This window comes from Acipenser ruthenus, chromosome 6 (assembly GCF_902713425.1).
Source record: "Acipenser ruthenus chromosome 6, fAciRut3.2 maternal haplotype, whole genome shotgun sequence".
NCBI classification, from domain to species: Eukaryota; Metazoa; Chordata; class Actinopteri; order Acipenseriformes; family Acipenseridae; genus Acipenser; species Acipenser ruthenus.
The window spans coordinates 80,351,600-80,369,050 of record NC_081194.1 but is presented as its reverse complement, the minus strand read 5'-3'; the positions used below and the strand labels follow the sequence as shown (position 1 = coordinate 80,369,050).

Sequence of the window (17,451 nt, the reverse complement as noted above, 5' to 3'; positions counted from 1 at the left end):
TTGGGGAATTCATTGCACTCCAGGATCTTCTTTATCTGTGGTCCGACGAAGACACCGGCTTTGACCTTTGCCTCAGACAGCTTAGGGAAGAAGTCTTGAAGGTACTTGAAGGCTGCCGACTCCTTATCTAGAGCTCTGACAAATTGTTTCATAAGGCCCAATTTGATGTGCGGTGGTGGCATCAGCACCTTCCGGGGGTCCACCAGTGGCTCCCACTTGACGTTGTTCCTCCCCACAGAGAACTCGGTCCGCTGTGGCCAGTCCCGCCTGTGGTAGTGCGCCTTGGTGTCCCTGCTGTCCCAAAGGCAAAGATAGCAGGGAAACTTGGTAAAACCGCCTTGGAGACCCATCAGGAATGCCACCATTTTGAAGTCTCCTATGACCTTGATGCCATCTCAGAAAAATGCAGATATGTATCCACTTAGGCAGCTGGAACTAAACTGAACTGGTGGGCTTAAGGCCCCTGTATTTATACTACTATTTATATTACTGGAAAGTTCTAGAAAGTTCTAGAAGTTACTCCAAGTTTACTCAGCACTGAATCTATCTGGAATGTTCTGGAAAATAGTTAAATTTCAAAATATCACTGTCCTGGTCACAAAAGCAAAGTTTGTGGGGAATAATAGCCATTTTCTATATTTTTGAGGCATAAGCAATTAGGAAATAACACTTACTACCCAGGAATCAAAAAAAAAAAAAAAAAAGTGTTACACGGTGTAATTCACTATCAGCCAGGCAAATGTAATTAATGAAAACCTTTACAAGCGCCGGAATGACGTCTTTCATCTTAGCACTGGTGATATAGCCTTTGAATGATATTTTCACACACACTGAAATGATGCTAAACATTCCCAATACCCTGGCTAGAAAGACCATCTGGTGTCTGCCATTAAAAAGACTCATTTCACAATGAGATCAGAAGGTGTGAAAAGCAGTTTACATCCCAGCACAGACTCTCATAAAGAAATGGTATGCATGACATTCAGCTCTTAAAAACACACGAGTTCCCTTCCCTCAATTTTGTGTTTTAGAACATTGTGTCACCCTAATAAAAACAAGTGAAATTGTTTCATTTTTACAGTATTATGTTTTTCACAATAAAAAAGATAATCATAAATCACTATTTGAGTAAAACATATCATACTGATATTTTGATTTTTTATACTTCTTTCAACATTAAAAATGGTATTAAAGCAATACAGAACATTATATATTGTGTGTGTGTGTGTGTGTGTGTGTGTGTGTGTGTGTCTACAGTTGCCTGATATATTTGTCATTTTAATTATTCAGTATAAAACAATGTGGTCAATATTGATGGTAGTATCAATACACAATAAGCAGGATGCCCCTTGTGTGTTAACACAGGTTTCTCAAAACAAACAGTATCTTTTTTGTAGAAGTCAGCTAAGCTAGTATAAACATTTAAAGGATATGTTTATTCTTTCTTTTCAATGTATTTCCTTCTGTTAAATTAAACAGGATTCATCAGATCAATGCCAGGAAGTGCTTTATAAAACTGGTAATAAACATTATGTAAGTGATGTTTATTTACCTGGCTTTATATTGTTAATGCTCTATCTGATCAGTCCTTATTATATTACTTTAAAGACATACTAAAAGACATACTAAAAGAAACGTAATAAATTAAATGGCATATGTTTCGACTATTTTTTAATGTGTTCAAATATTGTGAAATCTATGGTTATTTCCTTGAAAATTATCCTAGAATCACTAACCAGTGCCCTCTAGTGGACAAAGACATTACCTATTATAACAGATACAGCCACTCAACCCTTTACTGTAAGAAAGCTTATATTGATTTAATCATTTTCTAAAAACTGCAAGTACCAATTGGTTGATGACAATGATAAGACTGCAAAATAATTATACTTATTATACTGATTAAGATTATAAATCTTAATCAGTATAATAAGTATAATATTTACTTTCCAGATAAATCATTATATTGAAAACAGGATACAAGAAAAGTTACAATGATATTGTTAAAAACTAAATAATATCTCAGAATAGATCAAATCTATTTTTATGAGACTTTGATTGCACTCATAAATGATGGTCTAAAACACATGAACAACTGTGAAGAATTATTTTCCAGAATATGTCGTAAAAACACTATCTTCTAACAAGTACTGTATTGTGACTTTTGATAAATCTTAATTAAGAACCATCTCATTGTAAGTGAAGACAATGGTATTAGCCCATCTGCAAAGCTTGGCCCACAGCATGCCAGCTGCCTTCTGCTACCCACCTGATCCTTGGCGACCTGCCTGGCTGGTGCATTAATGCCAAGCTCTTCCAGCGGATAGACAATCTGCCGTCTTGGGCGCACAGGAACCATATAATTAAGGGCAGATGTCAGCGAATGAGCAAAGGCATTCTGAGAATGACAGGAGAAAATTGGTGAAATGTAAGATTTAAGGACCCTTACAGTGACGTAGTGCAGCTTTCTAAATCAGCAAACACAGATTTATGGAAAAACATTGGTTAAAATGAAAGGGAAATGGTCTGATGAACAGCCACTTAGAGTCATGGAATAAGCCGTCTACAGCGGCTGGCACGAGTGAAGATAATTATGAGAGTAATTACATTATCATCTCCATGGGAATGGAGGAAAAACAAGTGGTTGGGTTTATGGGATTTTTTGCAGAACAAGGATTTCCCCTTGAGGATATCTTCTCCTCACTAATCATGAATCAGCTAGGTTAGATCCCATTAGGATGCATGTTTGTAATATTGCCATAACCACCGCTGGCAGACCCTGATTCCCTTGTTGATATTTTTTTGGTTTCAATAATTATATTTATGCTTTACATCCAAATCTGACTCATGTTTACACACAGTAATTAACAAATGGCAAGAGGCTCTAGACTGTGTGAGAAAATGTCTCATTACATCATACCAGACAGCACATTGAAATGTTAGAAAAGACAGAAAGCACCAATGAAGTGTGGGTAATTATCATTTCTTACCTTCTCGCAGAATAAAAGTCTAAGCTCCTAATAGTCCTGGATTTAACAAGTAAAAAGTCCACGGAAAGTTGGGATTTTAGCTGATTTTAATATACCTTGATTAGTAACTTGGGCATTTGAATGATTTTACCTTGTCTAGTTCGTATGATGGGTACACAGGATAGTAGAGACAGGACTTATCAGAAAGCCTCAGAATCTCTTTGAGGAAGTGTTTTGTGTTGTGCTGGAAAATAGGGTTCAGGACAAAGTGGAAAATCTGGCCATGCTCCTCCTGTCTGTGATGGCTGAAGTAGATGAAATCCTCAATGTTGTAGTGTGAGCGAATGTATGTAATGTCCTAAAAGGAAGCAAGAGCAAAATCAAAAAAGGTCCAGTCATCATTCATGTTTGTTCTGTATGTATGTATGTATGTATGTATGTATGTAGTTATGTATGTAAGTATGCATTTTATGTATTTAAAGTATATCTATGCACGTATATCTGTATTTAAACAACTGAGATATCCAGCATCGAATAACTTATCTATCATTGACATTTTTTCATATTCAGTAGTCCTGAGTGAATATTTTTCATTACAGATCTCATTTTGGAATCTATCTTGCATTCTTTCAAATGCAGCGACAGGAAGACCGGATGAATCGCACCATTCCCAATTACACCCCGTTGCTAAGCAGATGTGGAGCATGACCTAAGAAAAGTGCTTCTCTGATATTGTACTTGTTAAATTAGTTTATTAGTTTATTTAGCAGACGCCTTTATCCAAGGCGACTTACAGAGATAAACAGTCCTGTTACATTCATAGAGTCCCTCATGAGGATTGCCATCAACAACCCACTCCATCTCTTTGGGTGGGTTTGCTTGTGGGTTATGTGGCTCTCCCCATTCATGGAATAACTACAGTGTCTCCTCTATGTATGTACGTATATATTTATACGACATGTGTTGAAAGATCTATCGATGAATAACTTTTTTCGTGTTCACTGCTTTTCATAAAATTCCATTTGAAAATCTTTCATGCATTCAGTCAAATGACTGATCAGATCGTATTGTTCTAAATATGCTTTTTTGCTAAACAGATAGAGATCTTGAAATAAGGAATATAATTCCCAATGTAATGTTGGACAGGTCTGTAGATCCCTACATTGTCATAGACTCAATAAAACATTACCTCTTCATTTCTAATTATTGCTATTCCAACAATCTGGTGCAGAACTTCAGCCACAAATGCCTGTACTGGAGTACCATCCTGTGAGTCAAGTAAATGCATTGATAAATATTTTCAAATATATAAAATATGGCAATCATCAAGAATATCACTTCATTAGCCAGTGGCTGTATTTTTCATTCTCCAATGTACTTGAATATTGTTTAATTTACATACAATACATATTTTTAGAATCACTTCACAGTGATTGAGTAAAAATAAGCAGTCTGCCAAAAATAAACCTGTTTTGCTTTGAAATGTTATAAAAAAAAGAATACTAGGCATTGCATTAAAATGTTTTTTTTTTTTTTTACTATACAGTCAACTACAGTACACTGTACCTGTACAACACATTATAATAATTAAGAAAACTGCAAGCATACACATAGCAGTGTGCTATTCTGTATTTTGTGTGCTCATTTATTTATTCAGAACATTTCAATTCTGTGTTGCAAACTTAAATGATTAACCTGAGTGTAATAATCACCAATATGGTTTTATTAGGGTCCCCATTGACTTCCATTATACAATGCAATACAATACAAATGTATTTTTATATAGCACCCTCCCTTCACGCCATGGCATCCCAGAGCGCTGTACAAAGTTAAAAGCAAAACAAAATCGCTCGTGTGTACACTCCAGTTACAAGCAATATGTTTTCAATTTAGATTTAAAAGAATCCAATGTTTCAACCTGCCTAATGGTAATCGGAATAGAGTTTCACAACCAAGGAGCACAACAGCAAAAAGCTCTGGCTCCAACTGGTTTAAGACGACTTTTTGGAACAAGTAAAAGTTATTATACTCTGGTTGTGACATTTTAATGTGGTGATATTAAGTGAAGGGCGACATTATCAGAAGTGATATTAAGCCTGCTTGACTGAACCTCCCACCCCGAGTCAAACTGATATATTATATGTGTATCTCGATGCGTGGAACAACAGTCTGGCTCTGGGGGTACCATATGATAACAAAAGGTCAGTACATCTTTATCAAATTAAAATAAAATTAAAAGGATTCTTTTGGTTTTATTACAGTTATCTGATTTCATTATTATCTGTAACTCTAGTGTAAAGCAGTCTGATGCTTTCTGAATCTTAAGTAGCTGTTGACACAGTTTTTATAAATAACAATCATATGCATTAAACTCCTCTAGAGTATTTTTGGCTTCATTAATAACACTAGAACAGTTTCCTAAATATCACACTGTATTTTATTCATTAAAACAGATTTTAAATAACTAATGAGTTAAAGCTTTGTTGAAAGGTCTGACTCAGAGCAAACAGTCTCATAAACAATTATAAGAGATACATCACAGTTACATCTGTCAGAATACCAGTATCTCTTACCCATTCCCATACATGTGAACATACAACAAAATATGTCATCATTTAAAATATATACATGTTTAATAGCAGTTCTTGAGTATGGTTGTGTTTTTGTGATTTATAATAAGCTAACGTGCCTTGTCTAGGGTGTCTCTTATTAAGAAATGTAATTTTGCAATTAGTCTTGAGGAAAAGAAGAGTTTGTGTCCAGTTTGCCCATCTTTAGACACCTCCTAAGCAAGTTATATGCCACATGTTAGTATAACAGTATCAGTACTTACTGGATCTCTGCGAGTCTGGTTAAAAATCTCAAAATCCTCTAATATAGTCTCATGCATGTCAAGCTCCTTAATTAGAGACTCAACACCTGGTTTGTCGCTGGATTTTGCCTGTCTTACAGTAAAGGACCTAGGAAAACAGAAAAAGAAACACCATGATAATGGCATAATAAAGTCTTTATATTGTTTTTACATATAAAGTCACTAAACTTGTGTTATCACGTCTGTAGCAAAACCTTGACAGAATTATTGCACTATCAATATTTGTTTATTAGATATTTTTTTACCTTCAGAATTAAAGTATTTTCTTCCATAAAGCCTGCACAAGCTTCAGAATGTTTGTGCGTTGTGGTTTTTCTTACACAATACATTATAACCATTAACAAAAACATGTCCAATTCACAACATACTACATACTACTGAAAACCTGGACACATGGATTTGAGTCATATTTAACATATTTTAAAATGTTCCAAACTATCATCTATGGCATAACTGCAAAGAATATTAAAACTATTTAAACAAAAAAGATTACTTAAGCAGGCCGGAGCGATGGAAAATATAAAGCTCTTGAGAAAGGGTGCTGGTGTGAAAAGGAATGGCACGGACACATCTCTGAAGGAGGGGGAACTCTGGGACCAGGTGGGGTACTGTGATAATGCACAGGTCTCTGTCCTAAAGTGAAAGGATTACAATGTATAAATACATGGCAAATATTGCAAAAAGATATATTCTTATTATATCAAAAACAGGGATTCAACTCAGAGCCTCGCAAATACTTTGCCTACAGAATATTCCTTAAGTGCTAACTACTTGGGAAGCTATATGTTTCAATATATTATCTAAAATTATTAAACATAACCTTTAGCTTAAAATTGCAATATTTGTTTAATAGTCAATTTATAGTAAGATTCACAACTGGCTTGCTTTTGGTACTAAAATCTGTAGTTCAAATATTCTGCACATACACCTGCAACTTTTTAAATAAGAATGATCATATTTAGTCAAACAAAAAGTTCTATCAACGGTATAAATTGGATCTTGCACTTACTGGATAAAGTTTGAACACATAAGGCAAGAAATCCAGCGATCTGTAAGACCAAAAGGGACAATGAGATGATGAGGTTTGCAACTAATATATTTTTGATTAATTCAAAGGCTGTGCAAAAAAGACATTTATTATATTTCACAGGTCTTGTTTAATTTTTTGACTAATGATATATATATAATTACAGTTTTGGGACACTTTTATCAACAGCTCCATATCATAACATAAAACTTATCATTCATTTAATATTACATTTTATACTTGCCTCATTTCATACTTCTCATCTATTGCAAACAACTGAATACAGAAAGCATTCAGAGCTCCTTTGTAGACTGGAGTGATGCCAGTCCTTTTGCTTTTTTCTGAGCTCCCTCTATGCATGTTTTTCTGATTTGAGTTTGTGTCATCGCCAACTGGAGCTTCCGCAGTGGCTGGCTGAAATATGAATAGAATAAGACATAAATCATGAGCAGACGGTAAGACAGAATTGCTTATCTGTGAATGTGACCCTTCTGTAAATCTTCTCATCAGCATGGAGGCATGGGCAAATTGTTAGATGCGAGAGAGAGCAAGGTTTCATGCTGGGAACCCCATCATCTGTCTAATATAAAAATGCTATAATCTTGCTGCAAATCAGCAAAACCCTTTTACTTTACACACTCTTGTGCCAGAATTCTGACATTTGAAGCTACATACTTAAAATCACTGCAGAGACTAAGGAGGCCCTGGATTGGCAAGCTATAGAGAAGCATTATTGTCAGAATGATTACCAATATCATAAAAGATAAGGGTAACAGAACATGCAATGGAATTTCAAGCTGTGTAATCACAGTCTGGTTGCTGGAGGCTTTAGTCTTTTTGAGTGACTGGAAACCCTGGGGTGTATATGATTTAGAAACTATTTTAGTCTAATTATAGCCACATACATACATGTACTGTCAGGAAATACCTAAGCAAGTCCACATTACAATTTTATAATAACTACCCTTTACTTTCTGATGGTAAAAATGTAGCCCTAACCTTTTCCAATCCCCTCTTCATTCTAATGTATACAAAGTACTACACGTGTTTAGCCTGATATCCACAGTTTGATAAGTGCTTTGAGAAGGGATAACAGGTAAGGAATTAACATGTGTCTCACCTCTGACACATCAGACAGTGCGCTTTCTCTTCCTGAAAGTGACTCAGCAGCTCCGGCAGTTAGAGGTTCAGCTGCTTTTACTTTAGCTGGAACCTGCAAATGTAAAATTAAAAAAATACATTTTAAAAATGTTTATAAACTATATTAATTTCTGCCATTACATCCCTTGAGGACATACAATAACCACTGCAGCAATTCCCCACACAGCTCAGGGGATCCGATGGTTCAGCAGGCGTCCTCCGATCCCACGACCAAGCCAGCTTCCTCTTTTACACCCAGGAACTTGAGAGCGGATGTCAGCGAGCTACTGACCTCTGGAGGACAAAGGCCAGCATTGCAGGTGTCCGCTCTGAGCTCACTGGGTGCCTGGCCAGCAGGGTTCGCTGTAGTGCGATGAGGGTTTTGCCTCCCTAACCCACGGGAGCGCCAGAGCCAATCCGACACATTCCTTTCGGAATCCCCAGTGAAGAGCAGTGACTCCGCACAGCCAGGACTCGAACCATAAACAATGAACTCCTACCCTGTATCATACCTTTACATCTGCCCCTTGTAGGCTGCTGCTGTCTGATTGCTGTGATCGCCCTGAACCAGGTTTCTGACTGGCTTGTCTATCAGATTCTATCTCTGAAAACAGACATCAAACCACGGTTAACAATTCAAATCAATATACCTGACATGATATCTTGCATAAAAAGAGTATAAATATATTTCCTTACCTATTGTTAGTTTTAGCGACATTATTACTTAAATTATTTTATTTAAATCATGGCACAGGAAGGGATAGTGATCAGTATCAGAAAGCAGGGGTTTAAACTTTCTAATTCTGCAGTCATGCACCAAGGTTGTGGAATGCTCTTCCTGGGGCGATCAAGGACTCTGAGACTCTGGGTATTTATAAATCACGTCTTAAAATGTACTTTTATACATTTGCATTTCCTGATGTTTATATTTCAAATGTGTAATGTCTGCTATGTCTCTTTCATTGAACTGTACAGTGTTTTGTGATGTTTATACATGAAGAGTGCTATATAATATAAAGATTATTATTATTATTATTATTATTATTATTATTATTATTATTATTATTATATGGTATCTGCATGGAGCTCAACAACAAAAATAATCTTCATAAATGCCAAAGGAGATCTAAGATATACATTAATGCTTGTAAGAAGGAAAAATAAACTAATTTGAAAAGGAAGCAGTTTAAACATCCCCAAATCTGAATAAATCATTTAAACTGACCACAATTGTCCACAATTTAGCACTGGTGCTGTAGTGCAAAAAAAAAAAAAAACAGTCCTAATTAAATCTGCAAAGCAGAAAATCCAAATCCTTCCTGTATTTTTTATGTATTTATTTATGTATGTTTGCAGTGTTTTGCTTGTACCTGGTTCACCCTGTAATTCAGTGAGTGGATCTAGGATATCTTCAGGGTGTGGCTTACAAAGGCCATGAAACGGCCCCAGCTCAAAACATTCATTCAGCAGCTTAATATTGATGTCACTGCACAAACTCATAAACCCCACTGCAGTCCCCTCCACCTACAGAAGCAGGAACACAAACACATTTAATAACCCCCTTAGGAGCTCAAATTCAATAATGTTGTATGTTGCAAAACTGAATGCCATAAGAGAGTCAAAACCAAACCCCTCTGAACGTACAGTTTTAGTTCTCTGGCACACAGAGGACTATAAATGCAGGGCCATCATTTGTGTTGCCAAGATGATTACAATTTCTAGAATTCTATTTGTTTTATATTCTGATACAGACCAAATCACCTTTAAAAAAATGGAATGGTTAACAAATCTGAGTCAGTGATATTAAGAGGGTTTGACTGTATTTTTTTAAATGTTGCAGTCTCCGTGGGTTGCCTTGAGAAAAAGCCAGAAATGAATCCAATTTGTTGGTTGTCAAACCTTGTCATTAACACTCTGCTAAAATACCTGGCTGTATATAAAAAAACGAAACACAGACAGAAGTAAAGGTTAGGGGGAAATACGCAAAAAAAAAAAAAAAAAAGGTTTATACTCAAGTTAAGAATCAAAGCTTTTGGAAAATGTAAAAAATGTTAAACAGGAATTAATTAGAGTCCCATTTTACTGACATGTCATTCTCGAATAGCTACTGTACTGTACCATTAAAAAAAAATCTTATTGGGGGAGATTTTTAAATGTTTTACAATCTTACAAGCTCCCAAATAACTTTACTTTAAAAAACATATTTTTTAACATTGTACACTTGAGTGATGCATTGTTCCTTCAGTTCCACACTGCAATCCACAATATGTTGGGATGGTATTGGTTCAATATTCAGCCTAACCTACCATATGTGTAATGAAGGAATGCCAACTTTAGTGGAAGGGGAGGCCATTCTCAGGCTCAAAGGAACCCTCCCACAAGGGGTGTGTGTGTTGGGAGAGATTGCGAGTGGCTATCATGCTGTTGTATCATTACCTAGATGGATCTTTGTATTGCAGTGACATACAGACTGCTTGAGTCAGGTGGACCTCAGTGACAATGCTGTATTTCAGTGTCCCCCTTTGTCCTGTGATTTACTGTTCACTCTGGATATTAAAATAGATTATTAGTAGGAGTTGATTTCCTTTGATATAAAAGTTTGCACGTTTACAAATCTAGAAATTGCCACTGGCTTCCCTGCCTTTCATTAACAGAACTCACCTCGCAGACTACAGCATGGTTTTCTTCATCCTGAGCTTCAATAAGCTCAGCAAGGAAGTAATCCCCATATGTAGCTGCCAGTTTATCACTTTGCTGTGTAAACAGAGGAGTGAGATCATCGTGGTCTTGCACCCTAAAAACAGAACAATGTCAATAACCTGATGCTCTCAAAAAAGGTTGTGAGCAGTCCTCTAACACAGTGGTTCCCAACCCTGGTCCTGGGGACCCCCTGTGGCTGCTGGTTTTCATTCCAACTGAGCTCTCGGTTACTTAACTACACCCTTTAGACCTTTTTAATTGTTTTCAGCTCAAGTTACTTATACAATGGTATAGCTAACTTGAAATCTGCAACTATTAAGAGCAGAAAACAATTAAAAAGGCCCAATTACCAAATTATCAGTTCAAGTAAGGGTCTAGTTAAGTAACTGAGAGCTCAGTTGGAATGAAAACCAGCAGACACAGGGGGTCCCCAGGACCGAAGTCAAACACATAACATATTTTATTTGTACTATATATATTTTTTTAAATGAACAGAACTCTGTATTATTCACATAAATAATAACATGAGCAGAATATTTATATATTACAGTTTTATTTATAATTATAATAATAATTAGTCATTTTAAACAGAATAAACTCCATCCTATAGAAAAACTAAATCAATATTTGTCATCTTAGGTGCCACAGTTTAACAAAGAATGCAATGGGCTAGCCTTAGCTTGTTACTGGTTTGGTATCATTGAAAGTTAGATTTCCTTTCATTTTTGTTAACTTAAAAAAAAACTTATAAGAAACTGTTGCAGGCACTAGCTGAAACCTTTCTAGTTGGACTGCGGCACAGGGATCTTGATAAAACTATCCAAAAAGGTCTTCTGTTTAAATTGAATGCCGATGTTATGTATTTGTTCAATTGTTTATATTTTTATATAAACAGCTTAAGTAAGGCGCACACTAAGCAGATGTGCTGAATTCAGCATATTCAAAGTCATTGATACATGCAGCCTCAACAGAAGCCCAACAGTGCATGCAGGACTACCATGTACCAAAATCACATGGGGCTACAAGACAATCTGGTAAAATCACATTTCCTTTTACATAACTAATACAAAAGGTCTCATGACAAGTCATGGGTTGGATCACCGAGTATAAATAACATCTGTGTAATGTCAGCTCAATGTGTATTTTGAACTCCACAGCAAAAATGAACTCCTTTGAAGCCATGCATATTTATTGCACACAGCTCATGGATGGCAATGCTGCAGTGCTGTCTGCAATGAAACAGAGTGTTTACCTCGCACTGCGAATGTGTAGAACTGGGCAATGATGATGTCTGTGACACACAAATGCAGCACACTCTCTGGCAGCGGTTGATCCTGTGCGGCTTTCGAAAGGCTCAAAGATGGCTTCTAGTGCTGGGTCTAAAAAACACAACAGAGGAGTACCTTAATCTCCATTTTCCATGTATCTTTATTAATAATTGGTTTTCATTCAATATTTGCAGAATCCTTACCTAACTGGGCACTGTTTGGAACAAAGAGGAATATATAATACAGCTCAGGTACTGCGTTGAAGACAGTCCTGTAACAAAGCAAATTACCAACGTCATACTGCGATGTAATCAAATTCATGAATGCCATAATTCAGCAAAGCACATTCATACAGTTAAAAAAAGACAAACTATTGAAGACGGCTAAATAATAAGGTAAGATGATCACTGGTTTAAGACACTGGTTTGATTTGCCCTCTGACTGCAGTATGCTAAGAAATAAATAATAATAATAATAATAATAATAATAATAATAATAATAATAATAATAATAATAATAATAATAATAATAATAATAATAATAATAATAATCCAGACTCTAGGTGGCAGTGTGTGCTAAGTGACAGGCCCATTGAAATAAACTGCAGCTGCCCAGTGTATTTACTTAACCAAAGCTCTTGTTTGTGTTTGATTGAACAGGAGCTGTACTCTGCATTACGTAATGCACAGAACTGTGGTAATGTGAAGTGAACACATTACACCTGTTTTGGCCTATTTGCACTGGCTCCCTGTGGAGTATAGCATTGATTTTAAGATTTAATTTGTTGTTAACTTATAAAGCCCTGAATGGATTAGCACCCAGTTATTTGCAGGAGTTACTGACCCTATATGTTCTGAATCGCACTCTGAGATCACAGGATGCAGGCCTGCTGGTTATTCCTAGGGTCAACGGAATCACCACGGGAGGTAGGGCTTTAAAGCTCCTAAATGGAATGCTCTGCCTGCGTCTGTCAGGGAAGCTAGGACCATTATAAATTTTATAAGTCAAGACTGAAAACTTTTATAAAATGGCTTTCTTGCCTTAGTGGGTTTTAATGTAACTTTTATATTATTATTATTATTATTATTATTAATATTATTATTATTGATGGATGTGTGTATGTAAGTATATTTACTTTGCTATGGGGATCATCACATTGTTTATAAACTACAGCTAAGTGCACCATTTTGTTACATGTTAGTATTATTATTATTAGCTTAGTTATGGAAAGTGGATCTTACCTGATAATCTCTTTAGCACCCCCAATATAGTAGTCAGGCAGTGCGACGAAGAGGTGCATGAACAGTGTGTTTAAGGGCTGCGTGAAGAGAAATTCAAACAAAAGTTAGTTTTGTAGAACATACAGAAAGGTAGGAAATACACACTGTTCCTACAGATACGTGACCTACTATATTAAAACTTAGTTAAATTAATTAAATACTGAACTACTGGAAAAGTCAAGGCATCATGCCAACTTCATGGCAACAAAGTTGTTTCCAGCTGGATGCAACAAGATGGCTTTAAAGCTGGGTCCACAACAACCTGATTGGGAAGCACGGATCCTACATCAGTATAACTTATTGATTCAAGAAACCTGTCTCCTGTACAAACCCTTATCAACAACAAACGCTTCATTTAGAGAAAACTGAAGGGCGCGGAGGAGGGCAAGATGGGAGGCCTTGGCAAGAGGAAGGCAGCTTTATTTACAATGGACTACAGCATTTAGGGCATGCAATGTAATAAGTAATGTGGCTTTATTGTCAACAGTAATTTGATCTGTTAAGTTCATCTAAATGAAAGTGTTTCCATTCACTAATGATAGTCCAGAATTGAATCTATGATCGTGACTCAATATACTGTATGTGGGTACAGTAATGAAGCAATTTCAAAAACAAACCAGTCATTTAAATCTATTATGGTATTAAAATGAATTTCTCATAATAAATACTTACTGTGCATTTCTCACTGTGATAATTACTGTGCAGCCAAGACTCCCAGCAAGTCTGGTCCACATTATCCAGATTGGGGTAATCTACGAAGGCAGCGTGAGCGACCACTTCGTTTCTCCCATTTGTTAACGTCACTGTTAGATTTGCTTTCTCACTAAAAAAAAAAAAACATTGAGAGACCTCCAACAAAAGCCAGCTAAAGCCTTTCAAAATCTGAACTAACAAAACCCTAGAATCTAGCAGAGATGGTAACAGGAGGATGACTGAAGTCTCTGTTTGTCACAAGTCAGACTGGTAAAGTCAGCCTGCTGAACAAGACAGTATATGGCTCTGTGGTTGTTTCATGTTTCCAAGAATAAATACCCACTTATATTAATTTTGTTATGTATGTATGTATTTGTTAAAATGTGGTATGTAACTCTATAAGAAACAAAACATGGAGAAAAATGCAATATACTCACAGAAGGTAAATGACATTAACTCTGCCAAATACAATTCTTGTTGAAGACTGGATTAGATTGATAATCTCTTGGGCATCAAGAGATTCTGTTCTTCTTGCATTTATGACTTCAGCTACACCACCTGAAGAAGTGATGGTCCTCATTTTTCCACTTGGACAAAACACAAATAAGTACAAAACAATTATAAGATACAATGTATATACGTTATTTACAGCACAGTGCAGTAACTTGTTGTTCTTTATCGTTACAACACGTTTACTGCACTGTGTATACTTTTCTTTCAACACAGCTGAATATATATATATATATATATATATATATATATATATATATATATATATATATATATATATATATATATATATATATAGTGGCAAACCGCGGTTCCCACAGACAGGGGTTTCTCACAGGTGGAGGTGGGATGCGAACCTGGGATCTTCCGCACTGAAGCATAGCACCAATACCGCTGTAAAAATAAAAAACGGTATTGGGCTTATGTCTTCATTTTTGATTGCGTCACCTACCAGTCCTACCCATGTGCACGCTACACTCTCCCTTGCTTGGTTCCTTTAAAGGAAAATTACAGAAGAGAGGACAGTCTGAGCTCGTCAACATTAGAAAGAAAGGGTTGCCATGCTTTATAAAATTTTCCAGTACATCCCCTTAGTGTGAACTTGATTTTTTCCAATTTAAGGGAATGGATAAGATCCCTGATCCAATGAACATAAGAGGGTGGGGCAGCTTGCTTCCATCCGAACAAAATCAGGCATCTAGCCAGAAGGGTTGCAAAAGCCACACTGTCTGACTGTAGCCTAGATAAGGGAACATTGTACCACACTGAAAAGTGCAATGAGTGCGGTAGGGTCAATGGGCACTTGTAAAGTTTGAGAGAGGGTCTCAAAGACAGAGGTCCAGAATGGAGCCAACCTGGGACAAGACCAGTCCCCGGTTCAAATCCCCCCTCAGGCGATGTAAAACTTTAAATTGAATGAGCCCATGTCGAGCGTAAACTGAAAAGGAATGCACTTGGGAGAGAATGGATTCCCAAATGCCATCTGTGAGGTTGAATCTTAAATCCAATTCCCACATGGTTTTCATTGTAGACAGTGAAGGGCAATGCAGGGCAATATAATGCTATACATTTTAGATATAACAGCCCTACAGTCAGGGTTGAATTCTAGTATAGAATCAGTAGTGGATTTGGGAGGCAGTAGAGGAAATTGAGCCACTTTATTTTGCATAAAGTTTTGAATTTGCAAGTAACAAAAAAAGTGTGTTTGTGGTAGGTTAAATTTTAGGGAAAGCTGGTGAAATGATGCCGAAGTCTTATCAAGTTCCAACACCGACGTGGCGGTATCGGCGCTATGCTTCAGAGCAGGAGGTCCTGGGTTCACGTCCCACCTCTGCTTGTGAGAAGCCCCTGTCTGCAGGAACCGTGGTGCATGGAGTGCCACACAGGCCTGTACTGTAGCGCCATCTAGATATGATGTGTGGAGTTGTACTTGCAAGTAATGTACACCCTCGCTATAACGCCCTTCATTATAACAAACCCTCTGCTATAACGAACCTGGTCCATGGACCCCAAATAAAAATTTAAAAAAAAGATAATTGAGGATTTTTCTGCGGGTGCAAAATTGACAATGGATAATTGCAAAGCATATAACATGGTTTATTTAGATTTCCAGAAAGCTTTTGACCAAGTCCCGCATAAAAGATTAATTCTCAAACTGAACGCAGTAGGGATTCAAGGAAATGCATGCACATGGATTAGGGAGTGGTTAACATGTAGAAAACAGAAAGTACTAATTAGAGGAGAAACCTCAAAATGAAGCGAGGTAACCAGTGGAGTACCACAAGGATCAGTATTAGGTCCTCTGCTCTTCCTAATCTGCATTAATGACTTAGATTCTGGTATAACTTGTTAAATTTGCAGACAACACAAAAATAGATGGAGTGGCAAACAATGTTGCAGCAGCAAAGGTCATTCAAAATGATCGAGACAGCATTCAGAACTGGGCAGACACATGGCAAATGACATTTAATAGAGAAAAATGTAAGGTACTGCATGCAGGCAATAAAAATGAGCACTATAAATACAATATGGGAGATACTGAATAAAAAGCGAGCATTGTGTAACTATGCCTCCCAAACAAAAACTATTTTATGTTGCAACACAGCTGGAAACTATATTGATTGTTTGAAAAAATGAGTAACGCAGGCATATCTCTGTCGTGAAAATAATTTGTCAAAAATCATATTCAGGACACGATTGTTCAGCAACCAAGAGGCAAAACAAAATTAATTTTAAAAAACAAACAAACAAACCAAAAAAAAAAACAACAACAAACTTTTCATGTCGGGTTGACTTGGAATAAAAATTCAGTTTGGGATTTTTGTATGTTGGATTAAGATTTGGTGCACTTTCATTTATGTCAGATAGATTTTGAATAAAAGTTCAGGGTCAATTCGTGATTTTTGCATTATGTAGGCTTACTGCGTTTTAATTCTTTAACGAATAGAAAAATACTGCATACATGAGACGAAGGGGTACACGTAACTACTTGTATTCACAATCTTATCTCATCTTACTCCAACAGTTTATCGTTCATTTTGATTGTCCTTTCGCTATAACGAACCCCTCGATATAACGAGCAAAAGGTTTTGGACCCCAGCAGGTTCGACGTTATAGCGAGGGTGTACTGTAATTATCCAGAATCAAACCCGATTCGCAGCGTTTTATTTATGCAGGTGTTTAAAATATTTGAAAATTAAGTGCAGCTGGATATACTTCTAAAATTGTACGCTGGTAAAAACAAGCCTTTGATATTGCATTAAACATGATATTAAATTCTCTGAAACGTCAATACCTATTTTAAAAAGAAACTCGTGACACTTTCCACTGTGGTCATCTTAATTATTATTATTATTTTTGTAAATGAACGTTCACTTACCAGATACAGATTTATTTCCCCAATACTAATCCAGTGCAAACGAGACGTCTCGTACAACAGACAACAGTCGTCATAGCGACGGAACGCTACTGAAGTCTCCACGACAACGACCTA

At 36.5% G+C, this 17,451-nt stretch overlaps 1 protein-coding gene across 1 annotated transcript in view; it reads right to left on the bottom strand.

Annotated features, from left to right (window-relative positions):
* cfap61 (cilia and flagella associated protein 61) overlaps positions 1 to 17,422 on the bottom strand; it is a 45,456-nt gene extending 28,034 nt beyond the window's left edge. The window contains exons 1-17 of the mRNA XM_034017910.3: positions 17,338 to 17,422; positions 14,387 to 14,536; positions 13,929 to 14,079; positions 13,218 to 13,294; positions 12,180 to 12,247; positions 11,961 to 12,087; positions 10,670 to 10,802; positions 9,379 to 9,532; positions 8,521 to 8,612; positions 7,989 to 8,081; positions 7,113 to 7,282; positions 6,851 to 6,890; positions 6,335 to 6,474; positions 5,803 to 5,929; positions 4,159 to 4,236; positions 3,121 to 3,327; positions 2,270 to 2,398 (exon numbers count right to left, since the gene is read on the bottom strand). Of these exons, the coding sequence (XP_033873801.3) occupies positions 2,270 to 2,398; positions 3,121 to 3,327; positions 4,159 to 4,236; positions 5,803 to 5,929; positions 6,335 to 6,474; positions 6,851 to 6,890; positions 7,113 to 7,282; positions 7,989 to 8,081; positions 8,521 to 8,612; positions 9,379 to 9,532; positions 10,670 to 10,802; positions 11,961 to 12,087; positions 12,180 to 12,247; positions 13,218 to 13,294; positions 13,929 to 14,079; positions 14,387 to 14,529 (1,929 nt within the window). The 5' untranslated portion in view covers positions 14,530 to 14,536; positions 17,338 to 17,422. The remainder of the gene's footprint in view (positions 1 to 2,269; positions 2,399 to 3,120; positions 3,328 to 4,158; positions 4,237 to 5,802; positions 5,930 to 6,334; positions 6,475 to 6,850; positions 6,891 to 7,112; positions 7,283 to 7,988; positions 8,082 to 8,520; positions 8,613 to 9,378; positions 9,533 to 10,669; positions 10,803 to 11,960; positions 12,088 to 12,179; positions 12,248 to 13,217; positions 13,295 to 13,928; positions 14,080 to 14,386; positions 14,537 to 17,337) is intronic.
* Between the last annotated feature and the right edge of the window lie 29 nt (positions 17,423 to 17,451).